The 26,067-nt window shown below is 40.2% G+C and overlaps 1 protein-coding gene across 1 annotated transcript; it reads right to left on the bottom strand.

Moving 5' to 3' along the window:
- Nucleotides 1-654: 654 nt before the first annotated feature.
- On the bottom strand, nucleotides 655-25,734 carry Nlrp14 (NLR family pyrin domain containing 14). The gene is given in 13 exon segments (XM_038340790.1): nucleotides 655-787; nucleotides 1,664-1,834; nucleotides 10,020-10,190; nucleotides 13,023-13,117; nucleotides 13,119-13,194; nucleotides 14,517-14,687; nucleotides 15,912-16,082; nucleotides 19,070-19,234; nucleotides 21,764-21,937; nucleotides 23,656-23,980; nucleotides 23,983-25,219; nucleotides 25,221-25,252; nucleotides 25,659-25,734. Coding segments are annotated over 13 exon segments (2,997 nt in total).
- Between the last annotated feature and the right edge of the window lie 333 nt (nucleotides 25,735-26,067).

Raw genomic sequence — 26,067 nt, 5'->3', positions numbered from 1 at the left:
TCCTCCCGTACCCCCACCACCTCTGAGAGGAGGAAACCTCAGTTGAAAAAAATTCCTCCATTAGATCTGGCTGTAAGCAAAGCTGTTGGGCCTTTTCTTAATTAGTGATTGATGGGGGAAGCCCAGTGCTTTGTGGGTAGTGCCATACCTGGGCTGGTGGTCCTGGGTTCTATAAGAAAGCAGGGTAAGCGAGCCATGTTGAGTCACGTCAGAAAGCAGCACCCACCCCTCCATGGCCTCCATGCCTCCAGGTTCCTGCCCTGTGTGGGTGCCTGCCTTCACGGCTTTTGTTGAGTCATTATAAACCCTTTCCTCCCCAAGTAGCTTTTGTTTGTGGTGTTTCATCGCAGCAAAAGTAATCTGAAAACAAGTCCGGTCATCAAATTTATTTCTGTACTTCTTCCAAAGATTTTAAGCTCCACAGCAAATAAAAAAAAAAAAAAAACATTTGACACTTAGAGCATTTTGTGGGTTTTGCTTTATTTTCTCAACCCCTGTGTGAAAGACAGCAAACATTTTACAGAGCAGTGTGTAACTTATCCCTATTAGAAATGCAATTCAGTATCTCTGGATAGACCAGTATTTCTTACATGTTAAAGAACATACCATTTGGAGTTATGTGTTTGGTTTTTTTTTAAAGGCACATCAATTTCTTCAGAAATACTGCCACCAGCACCCACTTTCTGTAGTAGAATAGTGTGGCTTAATCACCAATTCTGGATTGTTAGTTTTTACATCATTCAAAAACATCTTGATTTTCTTCCTGTCAATTTCCCTTTTGTCCAACCTGAGAAAATAAATGAACATCTTTTTTACCTTCTAGAACTTCAGGAGAGAAAAGAAAACAAACAACAACAACAAAAACCTTCTTTGCTCGGGTAGGGAATTTAACATTGATGGGGAGTGGGAATGAGAGATGTGGAAGGAGATGAGCACAGTGCAGTGTCATCTAGGAGAGGAAAATGACAATTAACAAGGGCCCCTATGGAGAATAGGGAACACATTCCTGTTTGACTGAGCATTGTGTCAGCCCCAAGCCTAACAGAGTCTCCTAATAACCCTGTGGCAAATTTTCTCAATTGACTCATTTTACAGATGAGACTTCTTTACAGATACATTAGGGAATACCCCAAGTTGAACAGAGGCAGGGCCAGAATTCAAACTGCATTAGTCCAGTTCCAGATCAATCTACCAAAATGTAACAGGTTGATTCTGAGGGCATAAATGAAAGAATGGGAGCTGTGGGACAGTGTCTTACCCTGTCACTTGTATTTTAAATAAATGCTGATTGGCCAGTAGCCAGGCAGGCAGGAGAGGCAGGGAAACAAGAATTCTGGGAAGAGGGAAGTTTCAGTCTGCAGTCGTCACCCAGACAGAGAGGAAGCCAGACACAGAGCAAGCAAGATGTGACTGCCTCACCGAAAAAGGTACCAAGCCATGTGGCTAACACAAACAAGAATTATCATTAATATAAGTTATAAGAGTTACTAGGAAGCCTGAGCTAATAGGCCAATCAATTTATAATTAATGCAGACCTCTGTGTAAGTTCTTTGGGACTTAATGACTGTGGGAACCGAGCAGGACAGAAACCTCAGTCAACAAATGGGTACCCGAATCCCTCAACATATGACATTTTCCACCTGAGAAGCAAGTAAAGACTTACGCCAGAAACTTCATTTTGCATGTTGGACACCTCAAGACTTTACATAAATTTTTAATTGTGTCGTAACCGAGGGCGTTCTTCATTAAGTTCATTTGTACCAAACTTTGGTTAGTACAAAAAAGACTTAAGAGATCATGACAGCAAGCAGGGGTTAAACCACAGTTTTCCAATCTATAGGGAAGAGAGACAAGAGGAAAAATGAATTTATTCCATGACATAGGACACTTAAGAGATTTGTGAACTTTGAAAGGTAATTTTAGAAATTAAAAAGACATGAATATAGCTAGAGTAAATTCAAGGACTACAGGAACTTAATTAGAGATTTATAGGTTAAACATACCCATTCTAACATGAATTACAATTCATAATTACAAGTCCTTGAAATTATGCAAACATAAAATAACTGAATTTAATTTTGTGTGTGTGTGTGTAGGCACTTGTGCCATAGTACATTGTGAGGTCAGAGAACATCTTTGTGGAATCCATTCTCTACCTCCGAAGCCTTTTGAGGGGTTGCAGGGATCATCAAATTCCAGTTGCACAATTGGTTAAGCCCCTTTACTTACTGAGCTATCTCAACAACCCCAAGAGGTTGAAATCTTGATCTAAGGATAAACTAAAATATATCAATAGAAGCAGAATTTAGAAACTTAGTACTGAGTGCTTAAAAGAAAAAGAAATAAAACTTCAAGCAGTGTTGCATATGTGAATATACATCCAAGGCTAGCAAAGTAGTTCAGTGGGTGTCTTAATCAGGGTTCCTATTGCTGTCATAAAACATCATGGGGAAGATATTAATTTGAAGAGGAAAGAGATTCTTCCTCTTAAACTTACACACCCTACTGAAGGAAGTCAGGGCAGGGGCCTCAAGTCCAGAATTAGAACGGCAACTGAGTGAAGCAGAAGCTATAAGGCAATGCTGCTTACCTGCTTGCTTTCCTCTACAAACCAGGGTCACTAGCCCAGGGATGGTACTACCCACAATAGGCTAGGCCCTCCCACATCGATCATTAAGAAAATAAGATTCAGTGTTTAAGAGCACTCGCTGATCTTCCAGAGGACTCAGGATGTTCAATTCCCAGCACCCATATGGCAGCTCACAACTGTCTAACTCCAGTTCCAGGGGATCCAACACCCTCACATGCAGGCAAACATGCAGGCAACACCAATGCACATAAATAAAAATAAATTATATAAATAAATTAAATATAAATTAAATTATATATGCATATTTACATATGAAAATGCCCAACACACTTGGCTACAAGGCCTATCTGATGGAGACCATTTTCTCAATTGAGGTTCCTTTTTCAGCTTGTGCCAAGTTGACACAATATATAAATGAAAACACGACCAACCAGGATGGTGGGTAATAATTCTTGCAATACAAGCATGGGAATCCCGTTTTTAATCCTCAGAACTCACATAAAAAAGCAAGGCATGTAACTCCAGGACTATAAAGAGCAGAGACAGGAGGCTATCTGGGGCTATTTGCTAATTGCTAGCCTAGCTCCAGCTTCAGTGAAAGACTTTCTCTAACAGACTGTCTCTAGAAAATAAGGTAGAGGGTGATACAGAGATCATTTGAAGTCCTCCTTTGAACTCCAAAACACGCAACACATGCACACAGAGCCAGACGACAGAGCCAGACACACACACACACACACACACACACACACACACACACGTGCGCTCACAGAGATGCACGCGCACACAGACGCACGCACACACAGAGGCACACAGAGACACACACAGAGGCACACAGAGGAGCACACAGAGGCGCACACAGAGGCACACACAGAGGCACACACAGAGGCACACACAGAGGCACACAGAGAGCACACGGAGAGCACACGGAGAGCACACGGAGAGCACACAGAGAGCACACAGAGAGCACACAGAGAGCACACAGAGAGCGCACAGAGCGCACAGAGCGCACAGAGAGCACACAGAGGCGCACACGGAGAGCACACGGAGAGCACACGGAGAGCACACGGAGAGCACACGGAGAGCACACGGAGAGCACACGGAGAGCACACGGAGGCACACTGACAGAGACACAGACAGACAGACAGACAGACACAGACAGACAGACACAGACAGACACACACAGATGATGTGGGAGAGTCTTCTGTTTGAGTTGATTTCATTGGCTAATAAAGAAACTGCCTGGCCCATTTGATAGACCGCCCCTCAGGTGGGTGGAGTAGACAGAACAGGAAGAGGAAGTGAGGTAGAAGGATCAGTCAGATGCTACACCTCTCCTAAGTTAGACAGACCGCTGTGCCTCTCCTCAGAGAGAGAAGCCAGATGCGATGAAGCTCCAGCCCAAGATGGACGTACGCTAGAATCTACCTGGTAAGGCACCACTTTGTGGTGCTATACAGATTATTAGATATGGGTTAGTCAAGATGTGAGTAAGAGGCTGGAAGTAATGGGCCAGGCAGTATTTAAAAGAATACAATTTGTGTGTCGTTATTTGGGGGCACAAGCTAGCCGGCGATCAGGAGCAGGGCTGCAGGAAAGCAGCCCATAGCCCCTCACTACAGAATGGCGCCCACGTGGATAATTGAATCCACAGAAAGCCTGAGAAAGCTTGGGAAAGAATAGAGTAAAGCATGTTTTCTTGGTAGCAGCTATTTCTCAGGTTTGGCTTTGCTTGCTAGAGGTAAGAAAGCACTCTCATCTAAGAGAGGCTTCCTGACTCAGCTTTAGCTGCAAAACCGTGCAGCTCTTTTAAGAGGTCCTGCCACGAAACACTTAAACGGTGTTGATGAAAAGCTGAATGTGTGTTTTTAGTTTTTTAGCTGTAGCAGGAAAAAAAGCTGTGCCGTTTTAAAATGCCAGCTTTCTGGGCCATCCTGCCAGGGCAAACTCTGACTCTTTCAAGCAGGCAGTCCTGACTACGGAGCTTTGGGGTGTTGTTTAACACTGTTGCAGCTTGCTTGCTGGCAGGGACCTTGAACCGCCACAGAGTTGTGATGATAAACATGGCTACAGCTGGTACCTCTGCCACGAGGCTGGAAAACTAAGGAATGGGCTGGATCCAGCCGCCAAAGTCACGGCTTTAGTCCTACTGATATTGTTTGGTAAATTAAAGACTCATGTGGTCAGAAAAAGAGAAATATACAGTAAAGAAAGATTCAAAGACAAAGAAAACCTCTAAATGGTTTACAGTGTGTTAAAATTATATGCAGGCTAAAGGTTAAAGTTCTTAAAAAACAAACAAAGAAAAAAGAAAGAGTAGTTTGTGGTAGTACACACCTTTAATCCCAACACTTGGGAGGCAGAGGTAGATTGATCTATGTGACTTCAAGGTGTGGCAGGACACACCTTTAATCCGAATGCCTGGGAGGCAGAGACAGAAAGATCTCTGTGAGTTCAAGGTGTTGTAGCACACACCTTTAATCCCAGGCTGAGGCAAGTGGATCTCTGAGAGTTCAAGGACTACCTGGTCTACAGAGTTATTCCAGGACAAAGATATAGAGAGAACCTGTCTCAAAAAGTAAAAGTAAAAAATAAACAAAATAGAGGTTAAAATAAAGCCTCACAAAGATGGAAAATACACAGAGAATCTTGATACTATATACTATTATGCTCTCTTTGAATTGTTTGGATGCTGAGGAAGGAGCAACAGCTGCTAAAAGATACTTGTTTATAAATGCTGCTGAACTAATCCAAGATAGATATTTTGAAAATACCTTGACTTCAGAATTTGGATCTAAGGATATGATACTTTGGAAAAGAGATTCTTCTTTTGTTTTTACAGAAAATGAGACCTTATGGATTGCTTCTTTCCCAATATGGTATGATAGACCACGCCCTCCTGAAAGGTTGCTGTGAACACCCTCAAAAAATCACTTCGCTCAACTGATGACTAAGATGAACCTGGCACACAGGTTACATTATGAAAGATCTGATTAACAGCGTCCCCATTCAGCAGGAAGCAGATTGGAGAGAAATAACTGCGCCCATATTCCCAAATATTGTTTATAAATGTTCTTTTACATTTAAAGGGGGATATAATATAGATATGAATAATTTGCATTGATATGGATTTTGCTTTAGTGATTTAAATTTAAGGTAAATTTTGTTATATGTATGTGTATTTCTGATACTGATTAATGTATTGTGATTGTGTAGTTCATTTAAAAATGTAATGTATATAGGTTGTTAATGGATAGTTATCAATAATATTAAAACCTGTAGTTATGTTAGTTAGATTTTCTAGCTATATAGAGATATTTTAAGTTACATAGGCATTCTTCATATCTTTCAAAGACTACAGAATATCGCATTTTAGATGTTTTAATAACTGAGGACTGTTCATGACAATGAGACATGTCTGCTCCTGGCAGTACCAATCTACTTCAAGAAGATGATGGGCATCGAAGAGGATCCTTATTGAGTTTGATAGCCATTTGGGCAAGAAACTGCTCTTGCCTGGACTATTGCATAAACTGGACATAGAGAACCCTCAGAGAGAGGACTGCTGAACTTGCCTAAAAGTGAGATGATCTTTCAGGATTCCTGATTCATGAAAGAGTCTGCGAGACATTCTGCAGGACACAGCAGAAAGTGACTGAACTGTCTTTGAAATTTCTTGCTTTATGGAAATGTCTGCTGGAAACTATGGGCCTGAAGGCCGAAGATGGATGCCCCAATGGTACAGAGGAACTTTGGGTGACTGTCCAGGCAGCGAGATGTCTCTGTCATTTCTAGAGTTTTGTAAGTTGCTTACTTCTTATTTACTTAGGTAATATTATATCCTTCTGGAGTCTTTGATGGAGTTAAAGAATGGATAGATAGTTAAAGTTTTCCTTTGTTATGATAAAGATAAAATGGATATAAGTATTGTAACTAATTCTTACTTGATAACTATTTTGTTATATGTAATTTTACTATGTTAAAGTTAAAGCCTTTCTTTTATTGTTTAAACAGAAAAAGGGGAAATGATGTGGGAGAGTCTTCTGTTTGAGTTGATTTCATTGGCTAATAAAGAAACTGCCTGGCCCATTTGATAGACCGCCCCTCAGGTGGGTGGAGTAGACAGAACAGGAAGAGGAAGTGAGGTAGAAGGATCAGTCAGATGCTACACCTCTCCTAAGTTAGACAGACCGCTGTGCCTCTCCTCAGAGAGAGAAGCCAGATGCGATGAAGCTCCAGCCCAAGATGGACGTACGCTAGAATCTACCTGGTAAGGCACCACTTTGTGGTGCTATACAGATTATTAGATATGGGTTAGTCAAGATGTGAGTAAGAGGCTAGAAGTAATGGGCCAGGCAGTATTTAAAAGAATACAATTTGTGAGTTGTGATTTCAGGGCATAAGCTAGCTGGTGGCTGGGAGCCTGGCGGCGGGAAGCCGGCCTGCAGCTCCTCACTACACACAGACACAGACACACACAGACACAGACACACACACAGACACAGACACACACAGACACACACAGACACAGACATAGACACACACAGATACAGACATAGACACACACAGAGAGACACACACACAGACAGACACACAAAGACACAGAGACAGACACACACAAAGACGCAGACAGACACACACAAAGACACACAGAGACAGACACACAAAGACACACAGACACACACAAAGACACACAGACACACACAAAGACACGCAGACACACACAAAGACACGCAGACACACACAAAGACACACAGGCACACACAAAGACACACAGACACACAGAGACAGACACACACAGAGACAGAGACAGACACAGAGACAGAGACAGACACAGAGACAGACACACAGAGATAGACACACACAGAGACAGACAAGAGACAGACAGACAGACACAGACAGACAGACACAGAGAGACACAGACAGACAGACACAGATGGACAGACACAGAGAGACACAGAGAGACAGACAGAGACACAGAGAGAAATTACACCTTTTGTAAAAAATAGTCATAATTATTTATCATACATTTCAAGCTCACTGCCTTGCCTCCAGGTCGGAAAAGATACATAATTAAATCCAACCATCTGATCAAGAGTCCATGCTCAAGCCAATAATAATGTAGGAACTGACAAAATAACTTGAACATAACCTTCTACACACAATATTCTCATAATCAACTAATTTGAATTTCACTTTTATCTCCATTTACCCAGTCATAAAATTTCAAGCTCATATAGGTGCTGAGCATATAAACTGTTTCATAGTTGCTGCTCACATGGAAAAAAACACTAGTATGATTAAACTAAAAGCAAAGTAGAATATGGAAAAGAGAAAGTCACATTAATTATAACACAAGGTGTACGGGCATCACAGCAAGTACACCTTAAGACAGAGAGCACCGAAACAGAGCTCTCTATGATTCATCGAATAGCCGTCACTTTAAAATTATCAGGCTTGGTGGCGCACTCCTATAATCACAACACTAGGGAAGCAGTGGCAGGTGGGTCATAATGAGTTCCGGGCCAGCCAAGAAAAGGGAGATCCTGTCTCAAAGCAAAAAACCTCATACTGTCTATAAAATAATTGTGCAGGATGAAGCTATTACAGTAATTTGAGGGAAAACTGTAGCTTACATATCTGTAATAGGAAAGAAAAGCAAACTGTATGTTCAGCACCCCACTAAAAATTTTGAATAAGTCAAGCGGTGGTGGAACAAGCCCAGCACTCAGGAATCAAAGGCAGGTGGATCTCTTTCGAGGCCAGCCTGGTCTACAAAAACTAGCTACAAAAACTAGCTTCAAAGCTACAGAGAAACCCTGTCTCAAAAAAACTGGAAAAAAAGATAACAAGAATTTTGAAAAATGATAAAATAAACCTATGAAAAGTAATAAATCTAAATATTTAAATTCAAATGATTATCAGTGTTACATTCTTTGAAAAAAATCAAATGATACAAAGATCAAATTGCCAGTATTAAGGGAAAAAAAGATCAATATAGAGTTAGAATTTGGTAGATAAAATATCTAAAAGTTGCCAATAAGTTACATAATTTAAATAAAATGGATAAAATATACCAAAAAACTCACTACTGAAAACCCAAATTTTAAAATTTATATCTAGAATTACAATATCCTAAATATAAATTAGTTTCACCAGAAATTTTTATTAAATTCAAGGAATAAATACAGCCTTACAAAATGTTTTAAGAAAACAAAAGGGATAAATATTTTTATCTAATTTTATGAAATTAGTGTAATTTAAACAAAATTGAATGACTTAAATTAGAACCTAGTGTTTTATAAGCAGAGATGTTGAAATATGTATTTTAGCAAAATTATACAAGGTATATAAAAGAAATTTCAGCTAAGTTGATTTCAGTTCATAAAATACAAGGATTTGGTTCTAATATAAAAATTTGGGAAGTACCAAGAGAAAAGAAGAGCCAAAAATGGTCTTGAAAGAAACATGGGAAGACTCGTCCTAGTGGGTGCCACAGTGGCAAAGCTGTCTTCATCAGAGTGCACTAATGACGCAGGAGATCACACACAAGCTAATGGAGGAAGATAGAAAACCCAGCCACAGATCCATCCACCAGCGAAAGCATGACTCCGACAAGCAGAGAGGAGAGAAAAAAGTCATTAAATTCTGCTTTTAAAAGAGGATCTGTATAGAAAAACAGTAGGCTGGATTCTACTGCTAATCATATTCTATATATGTATTTATTGTATATGTGTGCATGGGTGGAGGTGTGTGTATACCACAGTGCTAAGACCATATGTGGCGGTCAGAGGAAAACATTCAGGAATGGTTTCTCTCCTACAACTTGGTTTCTGTGAGTTCTGAGAATTGAACTCCGGTCCTTGGCAGTAAGTGCCTTTATATAATGAGCCAACTCACTAGCCCTCCAACTCTAGATTTTTAACGGTTCATAATTTGTGTCTGTTTAGTTATTTGATATTTTGGTTTCCTGACCATAAAGCATAATCTCAGAGATCAAAGAGGTGAAGCTGAACTAGCAAACCTCAAAAGTAAAATATTGAACAATCTAGGACTGAAAGAACACAAGCATATAGAAAGGACGAGAGATTACAAGCTCCTTGAGAAGTTGGCATTCTACAGAAACAAAATCTTCAATTTAATATAGAAAAATAATTCAAGAACAATTGGAATATCTGAACAGTGACAGAACATAGAGATAATATTTAATATTTACCTATCTGAGGTACTAAGAAGAAAAGGGTGAAATGAAGATTCTCTAGCAAAGGGCATACACAATACAGGCCCGTTAATCTGAATTCAGATCCTTATTTCTGAGACTATCTTGTCTTCTAGCATCATTTACTCTCCATTCCCCACATAGAAAATTACCTTTATCTTCACCAACCACCAACCAGACTGTGTTTTTATAATTGAAAACCGAACTTACCCTAGCCTCTGAATTTGGCAGTTTGGATTTTTTAAAGCATCACACAGAATATGCAGGCCAGCATCCATTAAGTTGTTGTTCCCAAGGTCTAGGCTCCACAGGTTTGGGCTGTTTATGAGAACAGAAGCCAGATCCAGACAACTCTCACTCGTGAGAACACAGCCCGTCAACCTACAGAAAATACATTAGAGGACGAAAGAGCTCTTTAATGGCAAGACTGAACTAAGTTCTTCCAGAGTTGCCCTGACAGTTAACCACTTTTATGTAGAATGCAACCAGGACACACCTGAGATGGGATGGCTTAATCACCAGGAGAAAACAGAAGGAATTTTGCTGTTGTTTTCTTATTTGTTTTTGTTTTTGGTTTCACTATTTAGTTCTGTCTGTCCTGGAACTTGCTTTGTAGACCAGGCTAGCCTCAAATTCACATAGATCTTCCCTGCCTCTGCCTCAGGTGCTGGGACTAAAGGCGTGAGCAACTACCATCTGCCCCAGAAGGAATTACTTGATGGAGCAAAAGAAACTAGTGTGTGAAGAGTTGTCTTCCTTAAATAATGCTTTCTAAGTCTAGAATACATTAGTGGGTTTCCATTTTGGAAAATTTCCCCTGTGGTCTGGCAGTTCTGCCTGTATGCATGTGTACTATATGCACTCCCAGTATTCAGGGAATCCAGAAAACTGACGGATCCTCCAGGTACTGGAGTATAGACAGTTGTGAACCACCAATGAAGTACTGGGCTCAAACTGGTCCTCTGTCAGAGTGGTCAATGTTAATATCCGAGATCTCTTCAGGCATTAATAATTCTTTAAAACATGAATATAAACTTTCCCAAGAAACTTTTTCAGTCTGTAGAATTTTATTTTTTTTTTATGTTTGGGAAATAAGCTTGGAGGTCTTGGGATTAATTGGTCAACTGTAAAAGCCCTAGGTTCAATCTGCTGTTGCTGCTACACACACTAAAATTTTAAAATTTTGTTTTTTGGCTTATGACATGAACTGCTGTACTCCAGCTCACAGCAGCTGTGGTGGATACTTGCCCAAGACCAAAATGGATGGAGAGGGTTCTCCAGGCCCCACCTCTGTGTTGAGTTCTAGGAAGGGGAGTCTTTTTCTTTGGGGTGTAGGTGCTGGTAGTTGCCTATGTTCCAAAAATGACCCAAAAACCTTTTGCATAGGAGCAGTATCAATTAGATTCAGTGTGTTCCAAAATAATATTAATTAAAAAGGCAACTTGATATTGGGAGGAAAATTGTTGGGGTATTTGGGAATGGTATTGGATATAATGAAAATCTATAGATGTTTAAAACTTTCAAAGAATAAAAATGTTACATTAAATAATATTAAATGCAGCTGGAGAGATGACTCAATGCTTAAGAGCTCTGGCTGTTCTTCCAGAGGACCCAGGTTCAATTTCAGCAGCCACATGGTGGCTCACAACTGCCTGTAACTCCAGTTCCAGGGAATCCAACACCTGCACATGGATACACATACATGCAGGCAAAATACCAAGGCACATGAAAAGATAACATTAAAGAAGAAACAAAAAAGCTACAGAAAGATTTCTTCCATGTCCTCTGCACATTCACAAGCCTTCCCTCACAGGGCACACACAGGTCTCTGGTTTCCAGTACTTAGGAGAAGGATCATGAGATCAAGGCTCACCAGGACTGCAGAGAGTGCAAGGGAGCAGCCTTAAGTTAGTGAGAGCCTATATCAAAAGATACACATGTAGCTGGGCGATGGTGGTGCAGATCTTTAATCCCAGCACCTGGGAGGCAGAGGGAACTCTGAATTTTAAAGCCAGCCTGGTCTATAGAGCAAGTTCCAGGAAAGCCAGAGCTGTGACACAGAAACCCTGTCTCCAAAACAAAACGAGAAAACCAAAAACTGGTATGCATATACCCATGTACCCACCCCCACTACGTCAGATCTGTTGTAGTTTCTTCACTTGCTTTTCCTTTTCTTCAGCCTATGATATCCTCACGTGGTTTCTATCAAGGAAAACATTTAATTGAGGTGGTGGTGCACTAAGAGTTATGCTATTGTACAAAGAACATTACCCGAAGAAAAGGAAAGGCACGGAAAGTAGAGGGGGAAAGGGCAGCCCTCCCAGTAACCTGCTTCTTCTAACCAGGCTCCACCTAGGTAATGTTTCTTTCTATCACTTTCTCAGAGCACCCCTGGCTAATGACCAAGATTGTGACATCTAAATATTTAGGGTAGGGCACTGGGGAGGTCAACTGGGGCAAGAAAACAAATGAAAACAGAATATAATGGCACATCCATCTGGAGAAGAACCCCATTACTTTGTATGGAAACAAATAACTTTTTAAAAAAGTCTATTGTAGGATTAATCTAAAAAATACCTTTAAAAGATCCTCCTCCAGTTTCTTTGAATATTGACCTAACAGAAAAATTAGTTTAAATATAAGCCTGGGGGCAGGGAGAGATGGCTCAGTGGTTAAGAGCACAGGCTGCTCTTCCAGAGGATCTGAGTTCAATTACCAGTACCTGCATGGAGGTTCACAACTGTCTTTGTCTCCTGTTCCAGGGATCTAGAACCTTTACTGGCTTTTGTGGGCACCAGGCGTGCACAAGGTACACCCTCATCCATGCAGGCGAAACATTCATATACATATAATACAATAAAACAATTTTAAAAAGCAAATACCTCTTGAAAAACAAACTTGAAAGAGAAATTTCAGCTTTGTGGATATAGCCGATAAAAGACAGACCTACTAGGGCATAATGCAAACTAAAACAACTCCTGTTCAGTCTGAAACCTCTGGACCTTTTACATCATGGGGACCACAGTAACTGTGGGTTTCAGTTTTGCTTTCAAACAGGTATCTTTAACTCATCTCCAACAGAATGGGAGAAAAATCAGATCTATCCTTTTTCTGATACTCATCTCTCACTCAGTTCTTCCATTCATCTCTCCCCTGCCCTCCAAGACAGTTCCTAGTTCACAGTACAGAACAAGAGAGTGGCAGAAAACCTACTCCAGCTCTTCAAGAGTGCAGGTTGGCTGCTGAAGGACATGACACAGAAGCTTTATCCCGCTGTCCTCAAGCCTGTTTGCTCCCAGGTCCAGATGAAACCAGACTCCTGTTGTTCAGCAGAGCGGTGGAGAGGAACTCACTGCCCACCGGAGTGAAAAAGCAGCACCGCAGCCTGCCGGAAGCACAGAGTGAGTTACGATGGCGTTGTCTCTGCCGCCCAGCGCCGGTCTCAACCGCCAGCCTCATGTGAGTCAGTTAGGTCTGCATCAAACCCTTACAACTGGACTCATATTCTCCAGAGCCAATCCCAATGTCTGTTTCCACTTTTCTGAAACAAGGTCTCAACTCTGCAGCACAGACTGGCCTACTACTCACTGTTGGGCCCGCCGGGTTTGAAACTCAGTAATTTTCCTACTCAGTCTCCCTGGTTCTAGGATTGCACCTGGCTCAGCTTTCCACACTATAAATCAAATGGTGATCTCTTTGTTTTCCTAAAAAGTGCATACAGTACTCTTGAAGAAGAGAAGACATGTAATAGAGAGGCAGGCATAAGTCGAGTCATAGAAATAAGCTAAGTGTTCTTCCTAGGGATATTTTTATCAGTAAAAAAGACATTGTACCATTAATAATTTGGGTATAACATGCCTTATAAATGGGGGAAATAATTATAACTCTTAATTTTAGTTTTGAAAAGGTTAATATGTAAATGTTAAATTCAGAAAAATTGAGTAATTTCACATGTAAATGTTAATAATAAAATTATTAGACAACAAAATTAACCTTTCCAAAAAGTATTTTTAATTATGACTAAAAAAATTTAGGATTCATGAGGCAGAATGACTTTCAAAAAATTTACACATCTGGGCTGGGTTAATGTAGTACATGCCTATAATCCCAGCATTTGGGAGGCTGAAGCAGGAGTATTACCAAATTCAAGACTAGCCTAGACTACATGGCAAGTTCAACACTAGCCCAAGTGACAGAAGACTGTATCTTAAAAACAATTTTTTAAATATAATAAATCTGTAAATTACCATAAAGTTAGAAATAGAGCAACAAACTAGGAAAATTATTTCTAGTATATAAATAAGTATTCATGATAATAATCAGATATGACTATTTTTGTTTTTGTTTTTCGAGACAGTTTCTCAATACCTATGGAGCCAGTCCTGGAACTTGCTCTGTAGACGAGGCTACCCTTGAGCTCAGAGTCCTCCTGCTTCTGCCTCCCAAATGCTGGGATTAAAGGTGTGTGCAACCACCACCAGGCAGCAAACATAACACTTATAATAGAAAACATCCAGAGGAAGCTGGAGTCTTTGAAGAAGTAATTCCTAGGATATGAAAAGCCCTAAATATCTACAAACCATGCTCAAGTGATTTAAAAGTTGTGTTTTTAAAGATTTTGATAGTGTATATGTATATGCATATGCAAACATGTGTATATACATCCATTCTAAACTATGCTGTATTGGGAAGGGGCCAGACACTCACACAAGGCTCTGGAGAGTACACTGTGGATGTTTCAAGGCATCGCTGAGAAGTTCTATCCCTTCATCTCCCAAGAGGTTGTCTGCCAAGCACAAATGTGTCAGCCTCCTGCTTTTGGTGAGAGCAAAGGAAAGATTGCCACAAACATCTTTTGTGAAGCCACAGCTTGCTAAGCTGAAGGAGAAAACAGATGAGAAAGGAACCAGTCAGTTTCCCACCATCTTGCCATGTTTAATGAGAAAATCACCTGGTACTTATACCAGTCACTTTTCCTATAGAATCAACCTTGACAATATTTAAATTGTGAATTCTGCTCTATCTAGATATAGGAGAAAATCAAACAAAACTGGAGAAGGCTAGAAGAACATAAATAGTTTTAAAATATTTAAAAACCAAGTTAAACATAAAAAAGTTGGGCTAAGGAAACAGCTCAGTTGGTAAGTCCTCGCCACACAAGCATGAGGATCACCATTTTGATCACCAGAACTATCTAAAAAGCTGAGTATGGCAGAATGTGATTATAAACCCAATTCTAGGAGGGAGAAGACAGGTAGATCTCTGGGACCTGTGCTGGTCAGCCAGCTTAGCCTATTTGGTGAGATCCAGGCCAATTAAAGATTGTCTCAAAAAAACAAAATGGATTACTCCTGAGGAACGATACCCAGAGTTGACCTCTTGGGTACTATCAGGGTTGGCCTCCGCATACACACACATGAATTTATACATAGTACCTGTACAAGGACAAATATTGAAAATGCCTTCCAATAGAACACATAGACACAAAGACAGAGAGGAAGGTGGGGAGAGAAGAGGGGGAAGAAAGGAGCGGGACGAGTGGAGAGGGAGACACAAATACAGCAACACAGAGAAACAAAAGCAGAGATGGCACACGCAGGGCACGCACACACGCAGGGCACGCACACACGCAGGGCACGCACACACGCAGGGCACGCACACACGCAGGGCACGCACACACGCAGGGCACGCACGCACACACGCAGGGCACGCACGCACACACGCAGGGCACGCACGCACACACGCAGGGCACGCACGCACACACGCAGGGCACGCACGCACGCAGGGCACGCACACACGCAGGGCACGCACACACGCAGGGCACGCACACACGCAGGGCACGCACACGAGGGAGGGGGAGGGAAGAGAGGGAGGAGCACAGGCAGAGGCAGAAACATGGAAGAAGGGGACATCTGGTCATATAGCTTAGTGGTATCGCATGCTTACTATATTCAAGGTTCTGGGTTTACTCCCAGGACCAAAGAAGTCAGAGGAGAGTATGGAAAGAGCTCTGAAGATCATTCAGGATTGATAAACATGCCAGCTAATGTTACCCCACAAATATTCCTACCTAGTTCGTAAGTTATAAACAAACTGACTCACGACAGTCTCTCTAGGCAACAGTTGGGATTTCCAAAGATATTGCAGAGCGACTTCACTCCATGATTTGTCAGATTGTTGGTGGACAGGTTGAGAAATACCAGGCTGCTGTTCCTTTCCAGAGCCTCCGATAGCTGTAGACAGCGGGTCACATTCACGTCACAGGCTTCCAACCTGGAAAGCAACACAGCCCAAGGGAAACAACTCATTTCAGAGAATTACAACATCTGTTCACTCAGCTAGAGGGTGGCAGTCTTCCACTTGTGGATATCTTGACTGAAAATTAAGCTTTCCTACATAAACAGAATATTGAACTGCTAAAGCACATGGCCCTGATAGAATGATAAGCAGGACTGGAGAGAACCATCTTCCCCATCCTCCAGGGCCTTAAAATATGAATGAAAGCAGTTTTAAATCCCCTAAATTGTATTTTTTCCATCAAGAGGAGAGGAGTTTTCTCCACCTACAACTTACACAGAAGGACTGCTGTGTTGGTGTTGTACACTGATTTGTGGAGCAAAGGTGAATCACAAATTGGGAGCCAGAGCTGTGTCTCCCATAGGTTTTTATTCATGCACTAACTCACATTTTCTAAAGGACCTAATTTTGCTTTAATATTAAAAACTTCATTGTAAAAGAACTTGTAAATAAAAAGAAACATCACCAGTGAAATTAGTCAGAACCAAGGTCCATACATCTCAGTGAACCTCCAGAGTTAGAAAAGGATCTAAATTTTAAGAACAAAAATGGGGATATTGCTCAGGTGACAGAGTGCTTGCCTAGCATGCACAAAGTCATAGGTTCTAACCCCACCACTGCATTATAAAATAGAATGAGAATAAGAAGCAAATCAGAAATAAAATTGCTTCTGAAAGAGAAAGTGCATGTGGAGTCCTTCTACCTGCACAAAGGCCTATGCAGAGATGGCACGGCTGTGTGCCCAGGTGTATGTAAGACATCCCAGGGATGCCCTTTATTTTGTTGTTTGTTTAAGCAGGGCCTACATTCCCAGCCTTTAAGAGTAGTATCTTTTAACTGAGCCACTAGGTTCCCTCATCAAAAGTCAGGGTTTGAATCAGGAGGCAGGGGAGCAGCTCTGTGTCATCCTACCTGCTGTCATGGTGACAAAACAACCAACAAACAACTAAGTGGAAGGAAGATTTATCTTGTTCCTGGTTTCAGAAGATTCAGTCCATCATGGCAGGGATCAGGTGGGCAGAGGCCTAATGTGGTGGCCAGGAAGTAGGGGGAGGGAGAAAGGAGGCGGACAAGGAGGGAAGGAAAGGAGAGAGAAGGAAGAGGAAGCAAGGGACTTAGGTAGCCTTGGTTGGCCTGGAACTCTGTGTTGGCAAGGATGACCCTGACACTCAGATCCACCTGCCACTGCTGGGATTTAAAGGTGTGCACCTTTATACTAGACTTTCTCTGAACATTTTAAGAGCAAACTTATTAGGAAATATACAAATAAAACACCTACCAAGAGAAGGAGAATAGGCCTTTCTCCTCTTGAAATATATTTATAGTGAAGCATTCCCATGCAAATTACTGATAATTTTCAGTATGTCCAGATTCAAGATCTGAAATGTCTCTACAATTTAAACTATTCTAAAATATTTTATCTGTATATTTGTAGAATTCTTGCAATAAGGGACTGTAGTTAGCAGGAAAGACTAGGAAGTATTGTTTTTCAACAGTTTCATGACTCATATCAAGTCATAAAAAATATCAAAATGCAATTCTAAAATGTAAAAACTAGACTAAGAGGGACATTCATATGTCCAAATCTAATGAGATCTAAAGCAAATAGATTGGATACCAGGGTACCAGGATACATGAACTATTTTGATGAGGCCTACAATACTATTGATTATAATACCATGTGACCATCCGCATTTGGAGAACAACCACACTTCTATAATACAGTATTATATTGTCACAAACTTTGAGAACTTGTGACAAAACAGTCACTTCTGGACCTACTAAGTCATGTCACAAAGTTTCCCACTTGAAAGCTTGCTAGCGAGTTCTACATCGAGCATCATCGGTAAAAGACATTATCCAAATATCAACAGAAAAGGGATCTTATCAAGTCCTGCTATTTCCAGTGCCAAAGCTTTTGTTTTAGGTCTATAGTCAATACTTTAAGAACATCTTACCTACCAAATAACATTGGATTTTTTTTGCTATTAACATTTTCTTTTTAGACACAAGAACCAGTGGCATATATCTCACTTGACTCCCAGATAATACAGGTTTAATCCTAAATCTATTTGGCTGATGGTTAAGTTTCTATTTCAGCCTGGCCCACTCACAACTGTAAATAACCCATGTTCAAGAATTGCCCATCAACTCCCAAGATGTACTATATCAAGTGAATTTCATATTTTAAAACCTGGCTAAGACTTTCAAAAACTCCCCAGTAGTCACAAAATTCACTTTCCTATTTTAAAAAGAAGGTCTTACTCCAAGCTTTGCCACTTCTCCAGTTCCTGGATTTTAAGTCTTATTTGTGAGAAAGCAACTTATATTGTCCCTTTGTGCATTAAAGTTCAGGCTTGACTCACAGATTGTCCAGAGATTATAAAAACATTTAAGATGAACTATTTTTCTGATTTTATGTGTGTGTGAAACTGATTTGACTGACTTTCACTAGAAAAATAAGGGGTTGTCTTAAAAGCTGTCATCCAATGTGCAAACCAGGGCTGATGGCTAAGGTGCTTCTATTCCTAAAGAGCAACTGAAGGCCACCAATAAGAGGGTCAGTACATGACAGTGCACTCCCTGACGGTTGACAGTTGCCACACTTCTTTCTCAGTCTTCTAGGCTTGGTTCTGAGTCACAGTTGAAGATAGTAGGAATTCATTATCAATAATCAAATAGACAGAGCTTTCTCTAACAACATGGTTTTCTACTACCATTAGTCAGTACAATATATCCTAGAACTGTCTGTTCCCTCCCTTCATCTGGGAGATAAAGACACAGAATTATATACAATGAAAAGTGTTTCATGGGGAATAAGAGGAGTGAGCAGTCTTGTTGTGAAAAAAAATGGAACTAGAAAAAGTAGTCTTCAACTAACTATACATCTCTATGAACACCAAGCCCAGACTTCACTTTTTGTCTATAGGGCAGACAAAAGTTATATTGAAAGCTAAACTTACCTCAGCACCCGTAATTTACACTGTTGGCATTTCAAGGCTGTGCATAAGCTCCTTAACCCACTGTCTTCTAAGTCAGTATGTTTCAGGTCGAGATGTGTCAGGGTAGGGCAGGCAGCCAAAAAACTAAAATCCTGACAGCTATTCAGGAAGCAGACTGATCCAAACCTTCAGCAGAAATACATACAAGAGTGTTTATACAATCAGTCCACACACAGCTTCATCGTCCCCTTCCAATTATTATTCTCTTCTTTTATCTGATGCTGGGTTTCTCATACTGCAGGTAAGGCACCAAAAGAGTTCCAGAGAACTACTGAGAAACTCAAGGTAAGTCTGGATTTGTAATCTGACTACTGACATTCTCAACTATTTGACATTACAGGAAGTGAAGATGGTAACACCAGGAAAGGTAGAGAGAAGCCTCTGAAAATTTAGGAATACTACCACAATTATCAGGGTCTCTCCAAATACTTCAATGTCAACATGAACTTACAATGTTTAAATCCTTTTCATAATCAAAAGCGAATGAGCAATTAGGATCAACTATCAGATGTGTATCTTTAGCAACATATACTGTTGCAGACGTGCTATTATGCTTGGGTGTCAGTGAGTATAGAGGAAATACAAAGGTCACCTCCCAATTTTTCCTTACTTCCTTCTAATCGCATTTGTTTTTTTGACATACTTGAGTCCCCTGCAATGCCCCTTCTGACTCTGAATTCATCTATCCATACTACACCATAGCTACTAAGGCCCCTGGAAAGCACGCCCCTCCTCAGCTCATTACCCAGCATTCTTCCTTCCTCCATTTCTTCTATCCCCAACTAAGCACCCACAAGAAAATACTTTTATCCATTTACAAAGCTAACTATCCTTCTAAGTTACTATGTAAATATAAATTGGAAGCAATTTTTTCAAAAGAAAGGGACTTACCACTAAGGAGCCTAAGACTGAGAACAGTCACCATTGCATCATCCCTTGGGACTCTTGTTTTAATAGAAGCCACTAGCCAAAAGGTAGCATTTGTAATAAGAAATATTTGCACTGGTGACTTATGGGAAAGACAATGTGAGGGAGATGCTTAGAGATGAGTGAAACAATCTCACAGAACCAGTGGCCTCCCCACATCTAGCTACAGGTTTGGATAATGCTTAAAATGAGGTCAGAGCTCCCAACAATGAGATTCTAAGGAGAAATATTTGACAGGACTGGAGGCTAGTCTCCAAGATGACACCTATTTGGCCATACTAGGAACAAGGATGTACTATTTGTTTGGTGTTGTATACATGACTAACCACAAAATAGACATTATGCACTTTATAGGCACTAAATACAGAGGAGTATATAGACAGTTCCATTCCCCAGGAGAGCCAACAGCAATAGATGTGCAATCACGAATATTTTAAATGGAGGTAATCTGGAACCAAATTAAGATTTTAGAACTGACCAGAGTAAACATGGGCACAGGTGAGGAGCAGGTGGAATATTCATATATTGTGGGCATAACTGTGTTGCAAAACTGGCATGTTCTTAACAGATACATCTATGGACTAGCTAACTCACATTTTAACCAAAGATGTAAAAAACTCACAAACAATATTCATAAAAACCTCATTTCCAATAACTAAATATTGAGAAAAAACAGGAATTTTTATTAACAAAGACAATGAGCTAAAAATTGCAATATAGTCACACAATGCAACAACAATGCCTATCAGCAATAAAAAAAACTAGTCAAATACACAAAGATAAAGTTTGACAGTATTCGATTGAAAACAGATACAGCCACATCCTATGTTAGTTATATGGTTTCTATAATGAAACACAGCTAGAGCAGAAGATGGTTGCCTCACACTAGTGACAGGGGATGACTGAATAGGAAGGTGTAGATGGAGCATTTTCATCTCAATGTTCTTCTTCCTTATTTTGAGTGTTGACTCTAAAGATGTTTATGATTGTCATTAAACTTGTCACATTTAATAAAATTGATCTTATCAAATATAAACCAATCAAAACAAAATTAATATAAAATAAGTTCTGTGTAATATCTTTGTAAGTACTTTTGTGACCTAAATTTAAAGTCTTAGTTCTCTGCCATTCTTTATCCAGAAAATTTCTAATGGAGTCTCAGAACCACATGCTAACAGCTTCTGCAACCATTGCCATCTTTCCCAGAACAAATGAAGCCATGTTCCCATATCTTTAGGCATCTCCATTATTCATGTTCTTAGGATATTTTGCATAATGATTTTATGTACAGCCACACATCATTTAATGAAGGAAGAGTTTATATCATTCTGTGGTTTGGGCCTTGAGCAAACATGAAAGGTTGTCTTTACACATACTAACATTGGTCTGGGTCACTAGGAAACAGTGTTATGGGACCACTATCATCCTTCCTTGACCAAAAAGTCTTTATATGTGTCATATAACTATTTCTATTTACTACTGATTTTCCCTAACAAGGGTAGAATGTAGGGCAAAGAAAACCAATGGGAATACTCCATTAAAATTTCCCCTGTGCCAGGAGACATTGACCCACGCCTTCGATCTCAGCACTCAGAGGAAGACAGATTTCTGAGTTCAAGGGCAGTCTAGTCTACAGAGCAAGGTCCAGGAATGCCAGGGCTACACAGAGGAAACCCTATCTCAAAACAACCCCCCCCCACACACACCAATTCCCCATCTAAGACTTACTGTAGTTTTTGTAGTTTGCACTTTGGGTGACTTAATTCTTCATTTATAATCTTCATCAATGCTTCATCAAGGATGCTTTCATACAGATCCATTTCTCTCAGGGATTCATTTGTATGCAGCACAGAAAACAGATCTTGCCAGTAGTGTGTGACTCGAGCAACAATATCCTTGAGGCTGTGTAATTGGAAAAAGGAGAGACCAGCCACTTTTGCTGCTATTGGATAAGCATATGCTATGAAAGCGCTTTAGGTGCATCTTTGTTATGAATAGTCCATCAGGACTTTGACTCTTGACTATCCCAAGATTTTATCTACCCAAGCCTCCTTCCACTAAAATCTCATCCATTTCCTCAACTATATTATATATATAATACTACATATTCTACAGATACTTCACTTTGGAGGGAGAACCTCAGAAGAATTCTCATCCACATATCTGTGTGTATGTTCTGTTTTTTATTTTGTTTTGGGTTATTGTTGCTTTATCTTTAATTTTGAAACAGGGCTTCCCTATATATCCCTGGCTAGTCTCAAACTTGCCACATAGACTCCCCCAACAACAAATTAATAGATCTTCCTGTCTCTGGAGTGCTGAGATTAAAGGTGTGATCAGCTACATCCAACCTTATGGGTCTGTTTTCCTCCAGGTATATGCACTCATGCGGAGGTCAGAAAGCAACCTCAGGTGTTGTTTCTCAGGTGGCAAGCTTTGTGTCTCAGACAAGTTTTCTCAGTGACCTAGAAATTGCCAAATAGAATATGCTGGTTGGCTAGCGAGTTCCAGGGATCTGCTTGACTCTGCCTGCTCCAGCACTGTGATTACACATGCATGTCCACTCTGTAAAGTTCTTTTTTTTTTAAAAAAAAATCTGGGTTTAGCTATTTTGAAATGATTTAATGCTAAACTATCTACCCACCCCTCTGTATTGAAATAAAGTTGAAATGAATGAGGCTGGAATGCCACTTCATGGTATTATCTAGCATGCTTTAAGATGGTGAGATTTTAAGTCCCAACTTTGGTGAAGGAGAATGTAATGAATGATGCTGCAGGGTGGCAGACTATGCCTTGAGCTTCCGATTTGCAAAACAATCTTAACAAATGATGAGCCATACTGAGAGAAAGGAATAAAATGTGTTCTCTTAATAGAGGGATGCTTTTCCAATTATGCCAATGGAACAGTTTTTCCAACAGAAAAGTTGAAACTCAAAGACTTAAAATCTGATGGTGACCTCAGTTATGCCTTTGGCTTCGTATAGCTCAGCTTTTTCATAAGTGAAATTGAAAAAGATAGCATTTACCCTGTAGGACCAGTGGAAGAACAAATACATGCTGTATCGAATGATTGGCACCTATGTGAGCAATAGTCACTGCATAATATTATTGCTCAATGTAAGTTTGAATTAGTAATTCTGTACTTATTTTCTAGATAAATACCTTTATATCTTGGTTAAACACCTTTATATCTCGGTTTTGGAAATTTTTGAATTGTAACCTCATAAGTAGTATTTATGTAAGAGTTCACAATTCTCTTGGCATCAGAATAAACTGGGTAATACATTAAGCATCCTGTTCACTATATAACTGTATGACACAGAATAAGCCCTTAATTTTAGTTAAATATAGAAATTCCATAGTTCATATCTTCTCACAGGTTTAGATGGGGAGAATCAGAGGAGCCAACTTGATGAAAGGCATAGGGTAAAATCATATAGAGTAGCAGAGATTAGGGGGATACAGGACAGATAGGTGGGATACAGGACAGATAGGTGACCTATGTATATTAGCCTCAGCAAGACTTCCAGATGAATTTTCTAAAAATAGTTACTTTACCATAGTTGAGCAATGTTTCCTTCTGTAAGACCTACTTCACGACTAGTAAACTGAACACTTACCAAGTTCCATCTGTGGGGTCTAAGTCCAATATATCTCTTAACTCTGCCTTTATAGTTAGTTTAACAGTTTCTAGAGAGTAGCAGTGCTTAAGGCAGAATGAATATATAAGCAACTGGCTTTCTTCTTCAATCTGCACAGCAATCTTTGGGAAAGAGCTCAGTGCCTGAGTTATGAAGTCACTATCTTGAGTCTCGTACAGACAGTGAAACAAATCTAGAAGTCTCAGTTGAGATGGATAGGAGTCATCCTTTTCTAATGCTTCCAGACACATAAGTATGTGACCTTTTACATCCATGGATATTGTAAAGTTGAACGTTTCCTCAGTTGGCGTACTTGCTCTTTATTCAGTAGACCAAACAAAAAGCATTTCATATCTGTTCCAAATGAGGGTCCTCAGAATGGTTTGCTTTCAAGTAACAGATATAAGCTTTCAAAAGGTTTGAGGGGATAATCATTTTTTTCTGGATTTTCTCTTAATAAGTAGAACAGAGCTCCAAAAAACTCCTGAACATGGAGGTGAGCGAACGTATAGCAGTTTTCATACTCTGTGTCCTCCTGAAGAACCTTCGCATCCAGGAAGACTGAGATGTCATTTCTGGTCAACTCATGCTTTCTGAGATTTTTCTTGTAGAGTATATGCTTCATAGTCCAAATACCTTCAGCAGCTGCCTGGCACAGGCTCCTCAGTAGGGTTTCATTGGGCAGAGCAACAGAGCTCCCACCTGTCCGTGAAAATAAGCTGCAGACATAGCATGTGAACAGAGCTGTGGTGGTTTGGCAGGTCACTGCAATATCGCCACCTTGCTCCACTTGCTGCTTCAGACAAGTACAGACCACCCAGCACACTTGGCAGACATGGCACATGTTGAAAAGTCGTGGATTCTTCCTTATTGAGTAGATCGCATGCTTAGCCCATTTCTTATCGTTCAGAAAGAAATGCTGAATGTAGTCCATCCTTGCATCCTCAGACAGTCCCGGCAGCTTTATGCAATGAGGTTTATGTAACAAGGTCATAAGTTTCTTCCTTGCTGTGGATCTTGCTGTTACTAACAAGAATGATTCAGGAAGCATCACTTTCCTCAGCAAACTACTAATAAGAAAGGACACTGGATGCTCCTGGGTCCAGTTATTACATAGTGCAAATTCTGGCTCTTCAAATGAGAAGTCCAGCTCATCAAAACTATCGATCAGAAAAAGGAGATTTCTGGACTCAGACAGGATCTGTTCAATAGGGACTTCAGAACTAGGCCAGTTCTTGGATATTAACTGAGCAAAGCTTTTCTCCTTTGCTTGACTAATTTCTCTCCCACTGAGATAAAAAACATAGGCAAACTTCTCAAAGAGATTTCCATCTGCCCATTCTAACATTGCCTTTCTCAACAATGTTGTCTTCCCAACTCCAGCATCTCCATAAAGGATGACTGTTTGTCGCATCTTGTAAGTGTTGGTATCCATATCAAATATATTCTCCAACAGCTTTTGGTCTTTCTGAATAATTCCCTGATATAAAGTTGCAGATTCTCCAGACAAAGAGTTCTTATCCCATGCAACACAAAAATTTTTTCCTTATTACAGTTCTGTAGTCTGTTCCATAACCTAAGTCAGTTAGAAAGAACCATACACACATTGAATTAACTTTATATTTCAATGTTAAGATTCTCATTCCCACCCTTGCTCTTCTCTCTGCCCATCCTCCTCCTTTTTCTCTGATCACCTTCACTTTTTCTATCAGCCATAGGTATTAGAAACTGGACCCAGATTCTTTGGAAGAGCAGCAAGTGTTCTTAATTACTTAGCAATCTCTCCAGCTCCCTAGGCTAACTTTTGACTAGCATTTCTGAATACTGTTTTCTTGATATCCTAAAGTTCAACATGGTTTTGATTTTCACTTTGATTAAATAAATACAGTTTTTATTGACTTGAGTGACAGAACAGTGGTGCATTGGAAGTAAACTGCCCAACTGAATAATGGTCCTTAGTGAAATCTTAATGCTAAACTGACCAAAGTCTTTGTCCTCAGATAGCATTTTCTCTTCAGAAACTTGGTCTTCCATCACCTCAGCATCCTCCAACTCCATGGTCTTTGTTGTCCCTGAAACAGGTTCCAAGATGAGCTTTATGAATGGGGGCCAAATTTTTCTGTGTTGTGATTCTATTACAATCGGGATTTAGTAAAACTAGAGCCAAGAGTTTCAAGCTGCCACAGCATAGCTGAGGAGAAAATTTGGTACAAACCCTGGGGTGGACCTCATGCCCTCTCTCTGTTCTATCATCAGGCTCAAAGCTCCCTTGCTTGTTCTGACTTCGGAGGAGGTGTAAGCAAAGTTCAAAGGAGATAATGTACACACACACACACACACACACACACACACACACACACACACACACACGAGAGCCTTACATATTAAGGA

The sequence above is a fragment of the Arvicola amphibius genome, chromosome 1, assembly GCF_903992535.2.
Source record: "Arvicola amphibius chromosome 1, mArvAmp1.2, whole genome shotgun sequence".
Taxonomy (NCBI): domain Eukaryota; kingdom Metazoa; phylum Chordata; class Mammalia; order Rodentia; family Cricetidae; genus Arvicola; species Arvicola amphibius.
This window is presented reverse-complemented; position numbering and strand designations above follow the sequence as displayed.